We start from the raw sequence: 18,800 nt of genomic DNA, 5'->3' as shown, positions 1-18,800 counted from the left end.
AAATTGTATCCAACACATGAAAGCTCCCATGACAGTAAAGAAAAAAGTTTGATGTATACAGCAAAGGTTTCCAGTCTGTTATCACTAGGATGTTCCTGGTCTTTTGTAATACACTTACCAATCCTGCATTCTGCTCTGCCACCACAAGGTGTCAGGATTTATACTGTACTCTGCTCTGGCACCAAAAAAATTCTGCAGGTTTAGACAAAGCAAAGTTTGTCAAGGAAAACTTTTCATCCCATTAAAGTGAGCACAGCGGTGCCTCCTCAGAGCAGCATACAAATGTGATGCAAACTCCTGACAACAACAGAGGTATGCAGGCAGTGCTGTACTCATCCTGAACCCCGCAGAGAAGGTGGAAAGGAACCAAGAACTCTGAAAGTCCAAAAATACAGTTCTAGAAGTGCAGAAGTGCAGTGCAGCTGGAATTAGTGGATTGCACATCTCTAGGTGCAAAGTTTCTGCAGGCTTCTCAGAGATCCGGAATAGCCATGGCTGGATTGTGCGCCTTCCACCTGGGGTTCAAGCCACTTCTCCTAGCTACATTTATTCTAGCCTGTGACAGCCAAGGTGGGACAGGAGAGAGTGGGGGCCATTCCTGCTATGGAGGTTTTGACCTGTACTTTGTGTTGGACAAGTAAGTGTCAATTTACATTATGGACACATTGTGGCAATGACTACATCTGTACTGTATGTATTTTTAGATATTGGTGTGTCTGTATGTATCTATATATATTTAATACTGTGTATTATAGCATCTGGCTTATTGCATTAGCAGACTGCTATGAGGGGACTGATGAATTGCCTGTCAGTGAAGAGGTTATATGAGACCTTTGCCAATGTTACAATGCTGCAATTTTGTCCTCAGCTGATTTGATAAAACCCATATGCAGTTCAGATCCTGGACTGATGTCAGCAGCAGAGAAAGCCTCCTGCACACATCCTGGGTCAGCGCCTTACCTGCTCCAGGGTGACCGCTAAGAGAGGGGGGGGGGGGGGAGGGGGGCAAGCTTTGTACTCAGGAGCACCTGGCTTCTTACAAATATTGAGAACTGAGATTTGATAGTAAATCCTAGAACATCTAAATTTGTTTATTTTCCTTCATTGTTAAATATTATAGTTATAGGGATCTAATATTGTATAAAAATAGGCTTATGCCTAAAGGAAATTTATGTAAAAACCATTGCAGTTCAGATCTAGGTAATCGAATGCTTGCCATACACTAGTCCAGTGATAGAGAACCGTGGCCAACCAACTAGTTGGATGAAAGTTGGTCTAGTGCAGTGATGGAGAACTTTGGCACTCCAGCTGTTGTTGAACAACACATCCCAGCAGGCCCTGCAACAGTTTTTTGCTTGCTGGGATGTGTAGTTCAACAACAGCTGGAGTGCCAAAGTTCTCCATCACTGCACTAGACCAACTTTCATCCAACTAGTTGGTTGGTCGGACTGAAAATCTGGTACTGTATGGAAGAAAAATGACAATCAGCAATTTTATCACAAACCTAGGGAAATGGTTTTTTTTGTCCGTTTTCAGATTTTGGGAGCAATTAACTGAATTCCAAATTCCATTTGCTCCCATCCAGTACCAGATTTTTATCCCATCCAACCAACTGTATGGCCAGCAATGGGATTGTGCTACGAAGACTCTGGGGCTAAACCTGTTTCTGGCATTGTCACTTTATGGGATGAAGATGGTCTTTATACAAACAAAGATGGTAGACTTTGCCAGCAAGCAATGATACTGGCTATATAGTTGGTGGTAGTCAATTGGTATCAGGATGGCATGGTATTGCATGGCATATGTGTAAACCTCTTTACTAATGGGCAGACTGGGCATACCTGCAGACATTTCTTCCTGGCAGATCTTTACGGAAACCCACAGGCTGATCGGTTACACATAGCCCGGCACAGTTTTGGTAGGCAGCTGTTTGCAAACCCAGATGCACTCGTTACAAATGGCAGGCAGATGTGCATGGTAGTGTACAGAAGTTATACTAAAATAAAGCAACTTTCTCCTTTTACTTTCACAAGGACTTATAGTGTGTACCCTGTAGGTTAATGGTGATATACTGCATTGGGGTAGGCATCCAAAAGGGATGCAGGGCATCAGTGCTTAGATGTACAGTTTATTTGCATTAATGCTTGGAGTATACATGTGTTCAGCTCATAAAATAGCAAACAAAGCCTCCGGGCTATCATAAAGCTTCACCACAATGTATGCACATAGTACACATACATGTAGGCTACATAATAATGGGAATACACAGTGCAGGAATACATGCAGCTATTGCACTCAGCCTGACTGATGTCACAATGGGTATACACAGTGGGAAGCGGTACATCTGTCAGAATAAACTTAGGTCTACAGTCATTAGGTCGACCCCACTAGGTCGACTGGGTGGAAGGTCGACCTGATTTAAGGTCGACATGGGCCAAGGTCGACATGACTTAAGGTCGAATTTGCATAAAGGTCGACATGAGGAAGCTCGACTGGTCATAAGGTCGACAAGGGTTTTCACTGTTTTTTGATCCGAATGTCGACACAGTCGACATGGACACAGTTGGCAATGAGAATCGGACCCTCGCAGCGCTCGCTTCGCTCGCCACAGCTTTAATAACCGCCTCCACGCCCTAGTGGATGGTAGAGCATGAAATACCGCCTGTCGGCACATGTAGGCTCAAAAAACAGTGAAAAACCCCATGTCGACCTTATGACCATTCGACCAGCCCCATGTCGACCTTTATGCAAATTCGACCTTAAGTCATGTCGACCTTTATGCAAATTCGACCTTAAGTCATGTCGACTTTTATGCAAATTCGACCTTAAGTCATGTCGACCTTGGCCCATGTCGACCTTAAGTCAGGTCGACCTTCCTGCCAGTCGACCTAGTGGGGTCGACCTAATGACTGTAGACCTAAGTTCATTCTAATAGATGACCGCACACAGTGCAGGGATACATGCAGCTATTGTACTCAGCCAGCCTGATGTCACAATGGGTATACACAGTGCAGGGATACATGCAGCTATTGCACTCAGCCAGCCTGATGTCACAATGGGCATACACAGTGCAGGAATACATGCAGCTATTGCACTCACCATTCCTAATGTCACAATGGGCGTACACAGTGTAGGAATACACGCAGCTATTGCACTCAGCATGCCTGATGTCACAATGGGCATACACAGTGCAGAAATACACGTAGCTATTGCATTCATCATTCCTGATGTCACAATGGGCGTACACAGTGCAGGAATACACGCAGCTATTGCACTCAGCATTCCTGATGTCACAATGGGTATACACAGTGCAGGAATACACGCAGCTATTGCTCTCAGAATTCCTGATGTCACAATGGGCGTACACAGTGCAGGAATACACGCAGCTATTGCACTCAGCATTCCTGGTGTCACAATGGGCGTACACAGTCCAGGAATACATGCAGGTACTGCACTCAGCCTGACTAATGTCACAATGGGCGTACAAAGTGCAGGAATACATGCAGCTATTACACTCACCATTCCTAATGTCACAATGGGCGTACACAGTGCAGGAATACACGCAGCCTGACTGATGTCACAATGGGCGTACACAGTGCAGGAATACACGCAGCTATTGCCCTCAGCATTCCTGATGTCACAATGTGCATACACAGTGCTGGAATACACGCAGCTATTGCCCTCAGCATTCCTGATGTCACAATGGGCGTACACAGTGCAGGAATACACGCAGATATTGCACTCAGCATTCCTGAAGTCACAATGAGCGTACACAGTGCAGAAATACACGCAGCTATTGCACTCAGCATTCCTGATGTCACAATGGGCGTACAGAGTGCAGGAATACACGCAGCTATTGCCCTCAGCATTCCTGATGTCACAATGGGCATACACAGTGCAGGAATACACACAGCTATTGCACTCAGCATTCCTGAAGTCACAATGAGCGTACACAGTGCAGAAATACACACAGCTATTGCACTCAGCATTCTTGATGTCACAATGGGCGTACAGAGTGCAGGAATACACGCAGCTATTGCACTCAGCATTCCTGATGTCACAATGGGCGTACACAGTGCAGGAATACACGCAGCTATTGCACTCAGCATTTCCGATGTCACAATGGGCGTAGACAGTGCAGGAATACATGCAGCTATCAGCATTCCTGATGTCACAATGGGCGTACACAGTGCTGGAATACACGCAGCTATTGCACTCAGCATTCCCGATGTCACAATGGGCGTACACAGTGCAGGAATACATGCAGCTATTGCACTCAGCATTCCTGATGTCACAATGGGTATACACAGTGCAGGAATACACGCAGCTATTGCTCTCAGCATTCCCGATGTCACAATGGGTGTACACAGTGCAGGAATACACGCAGCTATTGCACTCAGCCTTACTGATGTCACAATGGGTATACACAGTGCAGGAATACATGCAGCTATTGCACTCACCATTCCTAATGTCACAATGGGTGTACACAGTGCAGGGATACATGCAGCTATTGCACTCAGCCTGACTGATGTCACATTGGGCGTACACAGTGCAGGAATACACGCAGCCTGACTGATGTCACAATGGGCGTACACAGTGCTGGAATACACGCAGCTATTGCCCTCAGCATTCCTGATGTCACAATGGGCGTACACAGTGCTGGAATACACGCAGCTATTGCACTCAGCATGCCTGATGTCACAATGGGCATACACAGTGCAGAAATACACGTAGCTATTGCATTCAGCATTCCTGATGTCACAATGGGCGTACACAGTGCAGGAATACACGCAGCTATTGCACTCAGCATTCCTGATGTCACAATGGGTATACACAGTGCAGGAATACACGCAGCTATTGCTCTCAGAATTCCTGATGTCACAATGGGCGTACACAGTGCAGGAATACACGCAGCTATTGCACTCAGCATTCCTGGTGTCACAATGGGCGTACACAGTGCAGGAATACATGCAGGTACTGCACTCAGCCTGACTAATGTCACAATGGGCGTACAAAGTGCAGGAATACATGCAGCTATTACACTCACCATTCCTAATGTCACAATGGGCGTACACAGTGCAGGAATACACGCAGCTATTGCCCTCAGCATTCCTGATGTCACAATGTGCATACACAGTGCTGGAATACACGCAGCTATTGCCCTCAGCATTCCTGATGTCACAATGGGCGTACACAGTGCAGGAATACACGCAGATATTGCACTCAGCATTCCTGAAGTCACAATGAGCGTACACAGTGCAGAAATACACGCAGCTATTGCACTCAGCATTCCTGATGTCACAATGGGCGTACAGAGTGCAGGAATACACGCAGCTATTGCCCTCAGCATTCCTGATGTCACAATGGGCATACACAGTGCAGGAATACACACAGCTATTGCACTCAGCATTCCTGAAGTCACAATGAGCGTACACAGTGCAGAAATACACGCAGCTATTGCACTCAGCATTCTTGATGTCACAATGGGCGTACAGAGTGCAGGAATACACGCAGCTATTGCACTCAGCATTCCTGATGTCACAATGGGCGTACACAGTGCAGGAATACACGCAGCTATTGCACTCAGCATTTCCAATGTCACAATGGGCGTAGACAGTGCAGGAATACATGCAGCTATCAGCATTCCTGATGTCACAATGGGCGTACACAGTGCTGGAATACACGCAGCTATTGCACTCAGCATTCCCGATGTCACAATGGGCGTACACAGTGCAGGAATACATGCAGCTATTGCACTCAGCATTCCTGATGTCACAATGGGTATACACAGTGCAGGAATACACGCAGCTATTGCTCTCAGCATTCCCGATGTCACAATGGGTGTACACAGTGCAGGAATACACGCAGCTATTGCACTCAGTCTTACTGATGTCACAATGGGTATACACAGTGCAGGAATACATGCAGCTATTGCACTCACCATTCCTAATGTCACAATGGGTGTACACAGTGCAGGGATACATGCAGCTATTGCACTCAGCCTGACTGATGTCACATTGGGCATACACAGTGCAGGAATACACGCAGCCTGACTGATGTCACAATGGGCGTACACAGTGCAGGAATACACGCAGCTATTGCCCTCAGCATTCCTGATGTCACAATGTGCATACACAGTGCTGGAATACACGCAGCTATTGCCCTCAGCATTCCTGATGTCACAATGGGCGTACACAGTGCAGGAATACACGCAGATATTGCACTCAGCATTCCTGAAGTCACAATGAGCGTACACAGTGCAGAAATACACGCAGCTATTGCACTCAGCATTCCTGATGTCACAATGGGCGTACAGAGTGCAGGAATACACGCAGCTATTGCCCTCAGCATTCCTGATGTCACAATGGGCATACACAGTGCAGGAATACACACAGCTATTGCACTCAGCATTCCTGAAGTCACAATGAGCGTACACAGTGCAGAAATACACACAGCTATTGCACTCAGCATTCTTGATGTCACAATGGGCGTACAGAGTGCAGGAATACACGCAGCTATTGCACTCAGCATTCCTGATGTCACAATGGGCGTACACAGTGCAGGAATACACGCAGCTATTGCACTCAGCATTTCCGATGTCACAATGGGCGTAGACAGTGCAGGAATACATGCAGCTATCAGCATTCCTGATGTCACAATGGGCGTACACAGTGCTGGAATACACGCAGCTATTGCACTCAGCATTCCCGATGTCACAATGGGCGTACACAGTGCAGGAATACATGCAGCTATTGCACTCAGCATTCCTGATGTCACAATGGGTATACACAGTGCAGGAATACACGCAGCTATTGCTCTCAGCATTCCCGATGTCACAATGGGTGTACACAGTGCAGGAATACACGCAGCTATTGCACTCAGCCTTACTGATGTCACAATGGGTATACACAGTGCAGGAATACATGCAGCTATTGCACTCACCATTCCTAATGTCACAATGGGTGTACACAGTGCAGGGATACATGCAGCTATTGCACTCAGCCTGACTGATGTCACATTGGGCGTACACAGTGCAGGAATACACGCAGCCTGACTGATGTCACAATGGGCGTACACAGTGCTGGAATACACGCAGCTATTGCCCTCAGCATTCCTGATGTCACAATGGGCGTACACAGTGCTGGAATACACGCAGCTATTGCACTCAGCATGCCTGATGTCACAATGGGCATACACAGTGCAGAAATACACGTAGCTATTGCATTCAGCATTCCTGATGTCACAATGGGCGTACACAGTGCAGGAATACACGCAGCTATTGCACTCAGCATTCCTGATGTCACAATGGGTATACACAGTGCAGGAATACACGCAGCTATTGCTCTCAGAATTCCTGATGTCACAATGGGCGTACACAGTGCAGGAATACACGCAGCTATTGCACTCAGCATTCCTGGTGTCACAATGGGCGTACACAGTGCAGGAATACATGCAGGTACTGCACTCAGCCTGACTAATGTCACAATGGGCGTACAAAGTGCAGGAATACATGCAGCTATTACACTCACCATTCCTAATGTCACAATGGGTGTACACAGTGCAGGAATACACGCAGCTATTGCCCTCAGACTGACTGATGTCACAATGGGCGTACACAGTGCAGGAATACACGCAGCTATTGCCCTCAGCATTCCTGATGTCACAATGTGCATACACAGTGCTGGAATACACGCAGCTATTGCCCTCAGCATTCCTGATGTCACAATGGGCGTACACAGTGCAGGAATACACGCAGATATTGCACTCAGCATTCCTGAAGTCACAATGAGCGTACACAGTGCAGAAATACACGCAGCTATTGCACTCAGCATTCCTGATGTCACAATGGGCGTACAGAGTGCAGGAATACACGCAGCTATTGCCCTCAGCATTCCTGATGTCACAATGGGCATACACAGTGCAGGAATACACACAGCTATTGCACTCAGCATTCCTGAAGTCACAATGAGCGTACACAGTGCAGAAATACACGCAGCTATTGCACTCAGCATTCTTGATGTCACAATGGGCGTACAGAGTGCAGGAATACACGCAGCTATTGCACTCAGCATTCCTGATGTCACAATGGGCGTACACAGTGCAGGAATACACGCAGCTATTGCACTCAGCATTTCCAATGTCACAATGGGCGTAGACAGTGCAGGAATACATGCAGCTATCAGCATTCCTGATGTCACAATGGGCGTACACAGTGCTGGAATACACGCAGCTATTGCACTCAGCATTCCCGATGTCACAATGGGCGTACACAGTGCAGGAATACATGCAGCTATTGCACTCAGCATTCCTGATGTCACAATGGGTATACACAGTGCAGGAATACACGCAGCTATTGCTCTCAGCATTCCCGATGTCACAATGGGTGTACACAGTGCAGGAATACACGCAGCTATTGCACTCAGTCTTACTGATGTCACAATGGGTATACACAGTGCAGGAATACATGCAGCTATTGCACTCACCATTCCTAATGTCACAATGGGTGTACACAGTGCAGGGATACATGCAGCTATTGCACTCAGCCTGACTGATGTCACATTGGGCATACACAGTGCAGGAATACACGCAGCCTGACTGATGTCACAATGGGCGTACACAGTGCTGGAATACACGCAGCTATTGCCCTCAGCATTCCTGATGTCACAATGGGCGTACACAGTGCTGGAATACATGCAGCTATTGCACTCAGCATTCCTGATGTCACAATGGGTATACACAGTGCAGGAATACACGCAGCTATTGCTCTCAGCATTCCCGATGTCCCAATGGGTGTACACAGTGCAGGAATACACGCAGCTATTGCACTCAGCCTGACTGATGTCACAATGGGTATACACAGTGCAGGAATACATGCAGCTATTGCACTCACCATTCCTAATGTCACAATGGGTGTACACAGTGCAGGGATACATGCAGCTATTGCACTCAGCCTGACTGATGTCACATTGGGCGTACACAGTGCAGGAATACACGCAGCATTCCTGATGTCACAATGGGCGTACACAGTGCTGGAATACACGCAGCTATTGCCCTCAGCATTCCTGATGTCACAATAGGTATACACAGTGCAGGAATACACGCAGCTATTGCTCTCAGCATTCCCGATATCCCAATGGGCGTACACAGTGCAGGATTACACGCAGCTATTGCACTCAGCATTCCTGGTGTCACAATGGGCGTACACAGTGCAGGAACACATGCAGCTACTGCACTCAGCCTGACTGATGTCACAATGGGCGTACACAGTGCAGGAATACACGCAGCTATTGCACTCAGCATTTCTGATGTCACAATGGGCGAACACAGTGCAGGAATACATGCAGCTAATGCACTCAGCATTACTGATGTCACAATGGGTGTACACAGTGCAGGAATACACACAGCTATTGCACTCAGCATTTCTGATGTCACAATGGGCATACACAGTGCAGGAATACATGCAGCTATTGCAATCAGCATTCCTGATGTCACAATGGGCGTACTCAGTGCAGGAATACACGCAGATATTGCACTCAGCCAGCCTGATGTCACAATGGGTGTACTCAGTGCAGGAATACACGCAGCTATTGCACTCAGCACTCCTGATGTCACAATGGGCGTACTCTGAGCAGGAATAAATGCAGCTATTGCACTCAGCATTCCTAATGTCATAATGGGCATTAATGGCAACCGGCCAGCAGAGTAAGATTAAGGTAACAAAGAAACATATACACATTGACCTTTGAAAAGGGAAGCGAAGACTTCCAGCTGCAGACCTCAATAGCAGCTGTTATACCCTGTTACCAGAGGCGGAACTACCATTGATGCATCAGGTGCATTGCACTCTTGCCCCTGTCACCCACTATTTTTCCCTGTTACACTCTGCCTCCCCCTGCTTCTCACTATCACCCACTGCTGTTTTACATATTGTCATCTGGGCTCACTACACACAAGTTCCGCTACTGCCTGTTACTATGACAGTTGTGCTTTTACCTTTCCTGTTGTGTATGTTATTGTATAGTGTATGCAGTAAAGGGCACCCATTACCCAAATTAAGGCTGATGAAGACATTCTAACCCATCTTCTAATCATAACTTGCCCCGGAAGTGCAGGGATTTTTCTTGATCAGTGCTGACAATGCACATAGCTCAAAGCATGAAAAAATGAGCTGAGGCAGCTGTTCTTCCCCCCTTCAGCTGAGCGTCAGCCTGCGTTCCTGCTGCAGAGAATTACAGTCATCTGCCAGCTGTGCTCATGGAAGATATCAGGATCTCGGTCCAATGGCAGCTTAAACAGAGATGTGTGCAGAGAGTCTCTATGTCTGTATGGGCCGGGTGACCAGCTCTGGTTTTCACATCAAAAAGTTCTAAGACACATGAATCAAACTTCTATTGATACATTTAAATACACAACAGAGATTTATGGTTACCACAGTGCAACATGACTGTGCTTCCAGAACTATGTATTGTAAGGATAGTTAGGGGTTGGAAAGATGAATGTGCATCAGGACATGTTATATAATGGACACATTATACTAGTGCTAGAGTGTTTAGGAATTTAACATTGTTATTATAATGCTGTAAGAGAAACATTAATACTATATTGGCAGTCTAGTAGTTAGCATGTAAGCTACAGATGTACCATTACCTCAGGGGTGCCGGATCACTCTCTGACCTTCAGGATTCTGAAGGTCTCAGTGCCAGATTATCCACGGGGCAACAGTGGTGGTCGCCCCAAGGCCCCCACACCGGCACTGCTGCGGTGGTGGCAGGCAGCGGGGTCGGGCAGCGTGGGGCGGGCAGGGTATCCAGGCAGCGCTGCAGCAGGGTCCATGCAGCGCTGGGGAGGCAGCGGGGTCTCTGCGGCGGATGGGCAGTCAGCGGCAGAGTCCCTGCGGCAGATGAAAACTAGTAGCCCTACTAGTTCCCATCTGCTGCAGGAACGCCGTCACTGACTGCCCATCCGCCGCAGGGACCCCGCTGCCTCTCCAGCGCTGCACGGACCCTGCTGCAGCACTGCCCGGATCCCCTCTGCCTGGACCCCACGCTGTCCAGGGCCCCCACAGTCTTTAATCCGGACGGTCTCTACTCCGACATCGGAATCCTGACTGCTAAATGCCAGAAAGTGGGGTCCCAACTGCCAGAGGCTCTTTTCCCTTATGCGGGTCCACAACCCGCGTATAGGGAGAATACAACAGGTTGTGAGCCACCGAGCCTGGCTCGGTGGGGAGCCCGGCCGTGGTAATCAGCTGGTCGCAGGAGCATGTTCCTGCGACCAGCGATCACCACAGGGGCAAAAACGGGAGCGCGCACCCAGCAATATATCGCCGGTGCAAACTCCCATTGCAGGCAATATGGTCGCTCAGCGACCATATTTCCTGCGTTTTTGGACAAAATCGCCCCCGTGTGTACGCACCTTAAGCTTCAAAAGTGATAAAATAGAAAGTGATAACCAGCCAGCCAATCATCTCCTGTCTGACATTTTTCAAACAGTCTGTGACATGGCAGGTAGGAGCTGATTGGCTGGCTGTTTATCACTCTCAATTTTATCACTTTTGAATCTTAGAGATTCTGTATCTAAATACTTTCAGTTTGGCAGCAGCTATATTTGCATTGCCAGCCCAAGAAAGTTCCATTTGTCGTCAATTTCATGGATAGTAATAATGGCAAACGACAAAGCGCTGGGCTATATGTCTGTCCCATACGTGCTAAAGTAAATTATTCTGCCCATGGGCGTATTAGAAGATTGAGCATGTATAGGACCACCATTATTCCAGGCCTAGACACTCTACCAAAGAGGAGGGGACCTGGTCCGCTCTTACTGTCCATATACTACTACTACCTACTTGCAGGAAATGGGGGCAGGGCCTTAACTGTGTGAAGGGCCTTGGGGGTGCAGCGTCGCTGCATCATAGCATCTGGAGCGAGTAGTAGTACATTTGCATACCTCCCAATTTTGGTGGTATGTAAAGAGGGACTCTAGGTAATGCAAAGAGTTGCGCTCCCGGTAAGGAGGTGTGGTCTATTCGAAAGGGGGTGTGGTTTTACAGCGATGATGCTCTTGTGAGGCCATGTCCCTGTTTCGCTGCCTTGGGGGTATGGCCAGACCTCTGTCAGTTGCTGGCCATACCCCCTGTTTGCCATGGATAGACACTGTGTGCATGTGAAGTTATGCTGATGCTATTTGCAGATAATAGGTACGCTAGTAGTGACATACAGAGTAATAGACAGGAACGTAACTTGCATTATTTCTCTGAAATCTGCTTATATTTCAATTGCACCACACCCATACTCATTTTGGACTTGCAACCTTAAATTTAGGGGTGCGGGAGTTTGAGGAGATGCCTAGGTGTCAAACTGCAGTACATGCAAAGTGTAGCCCTGCTGAGCACTAGGCAGAAGCAAGGACACCTGTATTACATGTAAGTGATTGGACAAGAAGTGATGGTGAGGACCATTGTCAGATGTGTTTAATAAAAGCTGTTTTTGCATTTGCATCCTGCTTTCATTTCCTTTCCTATGCTTATTGCGACATTACTGTGTATTCATACTGTCTATTCATGTACTATGTGTTCATTGTGTACTGTATTTGGGTCCAGTATCATTTCCGGACATTCAAAATACATTCAAGATGGTCAAAATACCGACAAGCATTGGCATACAGCCAAAATACCGTCATGCTCAAAATGCCGACATTCATTGTGCTGACATGGTCAAAATGGCGACATATAAAATTTCTACATGTCATAAAGTTGACTTTGTTTCGCGTGTGTCTATGTCGACGTGGACACAGTATGAGTATAGGGCATCCTTTCCGCGCTCGCCACAATATTATAATCTAACTCCCCATCCCCTATATATTTTGTATTATTGCTACTACTGCATAACCATATACCCTAGGATAAACCATGTGCAATTAGGGCCTTATTCTAGTTCACTCTTTCTGACAAAATCCTTCTTAGATGGACAAAACCATGTGCACTGCAGGTGGGGTAGATGTTACTTGTGCAGAGAGAATTAGATTTCGGTGGGGTTTTACTTCAAAGTGAGATCTATATTGCAGTGTAAAAATAAAGCAGCCAGTATTTACCCTGCACAGAAACAAAATAACTCACCCAAATCTAATTCTCTCTGCACATTTTACATCTGCCCCCCCCCCCCTCCCCCCTGCAGTGCACATGGTTTTGTCCATCTAAGAAGGCTGTTGTCAGAAAGAGTGAACTAGAATAAGGCCCTAGTACTTTGCTGTCCAGGAGTAAACCAGGTGTATTTACTACTGTGCACTCTGGAAATTAATCTGGTGTATTTACTCAGGTGCATTTACTACTGTGCATTCCAGGTATTTATTTCTGCCAAGTAAGCAAATCTATGTCCTACTCACCACGAGCAACAAGCCCTCCTGCGTCCTGAAAGATTACATTGCAATCGCAGATGTAGCTGGGGGGTTGGGGGAAGGGTGGTTTTGCTTTTTTCTTATTAATTGGTGAAATTTAAATGATTTTATTGAAATTAAATTTGCTGATGACTGGCAAAACTTATCATGCTGATCGAGGTCTTCTTGCTTGGCTCATAATAACCCAAAGGCTAGATTTCTCTTGAGGAGTGAAAATTAAGACTGGCCTGGTAGGAACAGCTTGGCTGAGCATCATGGAAGATGTAGTTCAGGAGTAACATGACTGCCAATTGTTTTTCATTACTGACCTAGAAAGTGGTTACAATGAACGTTGCTTTGATTTGAGCAAGGCAAAGAGTGAAGGTGCTGCCAAATTTTGCCTGGTGCTGCCATCTAGTGGAGTAACTGGGCAATGTGCCGTACATGCTTTCCAATGAGTTTATGCTGGCAATGCAATGATTCTTGCCAGAATATAAAATACTACGCCTAAACCTTGGGTTAAATGCTAGTACTTCTCAGTCCTGCATAAATTAAGTACAGGGGTTGTGAGAAGAGTTTGTTATAGCTAAATGTTTACACCATTCCGGTATTTAAAGAGAATGAGACCAAGATGTGAAATGTAATCTTCTCCCAATCCGGTATTTACTAATTCCTATGTATTCAAGATTATTTAAAGTCACAATACTATATTGTTTGGTTAGCATAAAATCTTACAGTTTGGAGAATCTATGATGTATAGTGCTAAACCAGCTGCACACACAATATACACTGTATAGTCCAGTTTGGTTGTTTTATAAACAAAAAATTGGCCAAATTTCATAGCATGTGTGGCCCCACATACATTTCTTTATATGAATGAACGAGAAATAATCAGTTTTCCCTGTATACATCAAACATCAGCCAGGTCGCTGCTGTGTGGGCTACAGCACAGTTAAAAATTCAAATAGGGGAACCCCACCAACTGTCATTCCAAACTGACTCACTGACAGTTGGTATTTCTCTCCTATTTGAATTTTAAAGTGTGTGCTGCAGCACCTCCCCTCTGGAATACCACTGCTAATGATGACCAAGGACATTTAGGGCGGTTTCACACACTCCGGCTCCTGCCGGATGGTGAAATACCGCACAGCCAGGAAGCCGTGTCGTGCACAGTGGTTGTGAATGAACACTATTGTGTCCATTCACACGGTAGGGCCACGGCCCGGCCGTCCGGTTGCAGCCGGATCCCACCACTGGAAGGGACGGCTGCCAGGCTGTGGCCATCCCCTCCACTCTAAACTGATGTGTGCAGCATGGCTTCCTGGTCGTGCGGGTTTTCGCCACCCAGCAGGAGCCGGAGTGTGTGAAATAGCCCTTACTAGCCACACACTTGGCAACCATCCCTAAATTATATTGAAGCAATCTCCCTGCCATTCGCCCTGACTAACTGTGCCCCCTCTCCGCTTCATTGTTCTTCCCTGCCCCTTGCTCCACCCCCATATTTACATAATCCAGGGCAGCCCGGAGGTTTCTCCTCCTCTCTTGTTAGGTCTGTCCAGTCTACCTAGCAGTGAAAGCCATTGGGACGAGTTCCCTGGCTCTTACTACAAATGCATGCTGGAGACAGGACAGAGTCTAGGGCAGGGGTCTTCAACCCATGGCCCGCGGGCCATGAGTGGCCCACTGAGCTGATCTCGGTGGCCCCCTGCCCGCCGGCCCGCCGTGCACAGGATTTTTTTTTAAGTAAAAGAAAACGCTGCCGAGGGAGGCAGCGTAATGAAGTCCCCCCGGGTGCCGCCTACCCGATTTTCATTGGCTGCAGGCAGGGCAGAGGAGTGTATCCAGCACGGCTGAGGGAGCAGGAGGCACGTCTGGTCGGAGCTAAGGAGTTGGGACCCGGTGAAGCTGTGGGAGGAGGAGACGCAGCTGGTGGGAGCAGGGGACCCAGCGCCGGAAGTGCAGGAGGAGGAGGCACAGCTGGCAAAACTGCAGGAGGAGGCATGGATGGTGGAAGCAGTTGACCCGGCAAAACTGCAGGATGAGGAGGTACAGCTGGCAGGAGCAGCGGACCTGGCAAAGCTGCAGGCATTACTGGGGGCATTGTGTGTGGGGCATTACTTTGGGCATTGTGTGTGAGGGGCACTGCTGGGGTATTGTGTGTGTGTGTGTGAGGGGCACTGCTGGGACATTGTGTGAGAGGCACTTCTGGGGCATTGTGTGGGGACACTGCTGGGGCATTGGGTGAGGGGCCCTACTGGGGCATCATATGTATATGCAGAAGTACTGGTGGCATTATGGTCTGTGGCATAATGGGCATCAGTGTGGGGCATAATGTGCAATGGGCATAATTGTGTGTGGATTAATGTGTAATGGGCATCACGGTGTGCGGCATATTGTGTAATGGGCATTACAGTGTATGACATAATGTACAACAGGTATTACGGTGTGTGGCATAATGTCTAATGGACACTATGTTGTGTTGCACAATGTGTAATGGGCATTACGGATAAACAGTGAAACGGTGTATATTGATTTAAGTAGCCTTTCATTGTTTGGGTGTTTGATCTGTGAGGCCTACTAGTTCACTGTGTGGGCCTTCATGTTTATATGTCACTGTGCAGCCTTCATTCAACTTAAGCGTGTGAGGACAATGACCATTTCTGCGGTAACCAATGTCTGGTCATGCAGGTTGTAAAAGAAGTGTCAGGTAAATGTTTACCTGCTAGTTCACACTCTTTATAATTAGACCACGCCCCTTATAATTAGGCCACACCCCTTTTTGGTAGCGTGCCAATACCGCAGTAGAGTTTAGTGGCCCTCTGGCTTCACTGGATTTTTTTAGGTGGCCCACGCTGTCTTAAAGGTTGAAGACCCTGGTCTAGGGAATTATTATAAAGTTTAAAAACATTTTAGAAGAGTTTTTGTGGCTAATAATGATTGTGTCTTTTGCCTGGTGTAATCTGGATACATACTGTATACTACTCTTACTGGACATTGTAAGAGAGCTGATGCTTTCTATATGGTCATAGTTGTGTCTTTTTTCAATTAAGGCAAATTCCTTCTTAATATAAGCTATGTTCATATAACATAAGTATAAAATGGTGCATGTACTACCTTAAGCCCCATTCACACTAGACGACTAGGGGCACCACCGATATACTGTAGTTATCTACTACTATTTAATAGCTGTCAAAATGAAGACTTCTGCAATGTATTTTCACTTTGAGCGGTGACAGTTTTTACTTTTACTTTGAGCTGGGAAAGGTTTTAGTCCATAAACTCTCCACGCCACTCCCAGTCCCTATCTGCTCCTACCTCCAAACTCTGTATTCCCAGCTCCCTCTCTCCACATCCAGCAAGTATGAAACAGATGAGTGTCCCTGCGAAAATTGCTTTCACTTTCCATTATGACATTTTTAGCACACAAAGGAGTAATTTGGTCCATCAAGTTTCCTCTAGTGGGCAGTGGTGAGGAGTAGTTAGCCTTTTGTATTTATGTACATAGTGTTCATTCTAGCACCCTGCATCTTTCATAATCCGGGCAGTTCCTCTTTTCTGCCTGGGGTGTTGCTGTCTGCTTTCATGCTTCTAGTACAATCTGGTCTGTATTGGGTAACAGACAAGACTGCTAGAAACACTACAGCAGACATTGACATCCTAGACAGGAAAAAGGAATTGCATGGGTTTTGAAAGATGCAGGGTGCTAGAATGAACACTATGGGGTATATTCAATGCGGCTGGCAAGGAAGTTTGTATGGCAAGGATGGCTTGTTTTCGAGCCCGCTGCATATAGCCGTGAGCCTCGCAGTTTTTACGGCCGCACACGCCGTTTCTGCTTATTAGAAACAGTGAGGTGGAAAGGGGGTGGGTTGAATACTGAAAGCAGGGCCGAAACTAGGTGTTTCGGTGCCCGGGGCGGCAGTCATTTGGTCGCCCCCCCAAAAAAACAAAACAAAAACAAATCACGGCCTTGGGGACAGGCAGTGGGGGTCCGGGGACTGGAGAAGGTTAACTCCGGCTCCTAGCGCTGCCGGGCGGTGGACGGGAGGCAGATTTTGAAAAGACTTGCCGGACGCTGATTGGCTGAATTCAGCCAATCAGCGTCCGGCAAGTCTTTTCAAAATCATCAGCGCTTCCCGCCGCCAGGCAAATAGCGAGCGGCTGTGTATGTGAAAGCTGCCGCTACACCAGTCCCTGGACCCCCGCTGCCAACATACCTGTGTGCAGCCAGCGGGGGTAGGCAGCGTCCAGGAGTCCAGGGACTGGTGTAGCGGCAGCCTTCACTCGTTCCGTCTCCTAGCGCTATCTGCCTGACGGCGGGAAGCGCTGATGACTTTGAAAAGACTTGCCGGGCGCTGATTGGCTGAATTCAGCCAATCAGCGTCCGGCAAGTCTTTTCAAAACCTGCTTCCCGCCCACCGCCCGGCAGCGCTAGGAGCCGGAGTTAACCTTCTCCAGTCCCCGGACCCCCACTGCTCATCCCATGGACCCTCCAGCGCCCGGTGCGCGTGACCCCCTAGCCCCCCCCCCCCCCTAGTTACGGCCCTGCTGAAGGTGGGCTAAGAGAAATCAATAGGCACTGCTCGCTGCCATAGCTCGCCTAATTGGCATTGAATATACCTCTATATAGATATCGGCGGTGTCGGTGGTCACCTAGATAGTGCGTGCACACTGAACACTATCGGTTACCAATATCATTTAGTGATGTCACCCGCAGCAGCTGTACACGCAGGGCATTGGCTATGTAGCCAAAGTTGACCTGTTTGTTCCGTGAATGATGAGGGGGGGGTGTTAACAATGTGTGGGAGCATGTAGAGTGTACGCAATTTTTTGTTTTATTTTAAGATATTGCTTCTAAGGGCCCTTCTTAGCGATATCTTTTATAAGGGTTATAAAGGTCCTTCTGAGCGAGATCCAGATATTACACCCCCAGTAATGTCTGTTTTGTCAAACATATATTGAAAGGGTAGAATGGAAATATGAAAAGAAACAAAACATGGTAGTAACAATTTTGGCGCAGACAACTTTCAAATGTAGAGACTAAACAGCCTGGAGTTAGTGTTCCTCCCATCTGCTGCTGTCGGACCATTGCTTTAATATTCCTGGAAGTATTGGAATCAGGTCATCCTAACATCATTCCAGCTGCCATATGTAATATAGTGCTTAAGGCTCCTCATTTTCATTTGTTTCCATTACAAATGTTTTTACATAAATATCTGCTGACTGGCGTTTTAAATACTCCTACATATTCTGTTTATATTTTAGATAAAAATAAATATTGGCACGCATAATTTCAGGGGCGGATTGGGATAGAAATCCGGCCCGGGAACAGGGACGGGGGGGGGGGGGGGGGGGGTGTGCTGGCGCTACAGCCCGGGGGGGGGGGGGGGGGTTGTGGGTGCGGACACTACTCACCAGGCAACGCTGCA

At 47.4% G+C, this 18,800-nt stretch overlaps 1 protein-coding gene across 1 annotated transcript in view; it reads left to right on the top strand.

Annotated features, from left to right (window-relative positions):
* Positions 1–229: 229 nt before the first annotated feature.
* Positions 230–18,800, top strand: part of ANTXR1 (ANTXR cell adhesion molecule 1) — a 198,668-nt gene continuing 180,097 nt past the window's right edge. The window contains exon 1 of the mRNA XM_083184560.1: positions 230–637. Within this exon, the coding sequence (XP_083040686.1) occupies positions 492–637 (146 nt within the window). The 5' untranslated portion in view covers positions 230–491. The remainder of the gene's footprint in view (positions 638–18,800) is intronic.

The sequence above is a fragment of the Crinia signifera genome, chromosome 4 (genome assembly GCF_055691185.1).
Source record: "Crinia signifera chromosome 4, ASM5569118v1, whole genome shotgun sequence".
NCBI lineage: Eukaryota > Metazoa > Chordata > Amphibia > Anura > Myobatrachidae > Crinia > Crinia signifera.
Note: the sequence above shows the minus strand (reverse complement) of the source record. Positions and strands in the feature narration are given on the sequence as shown.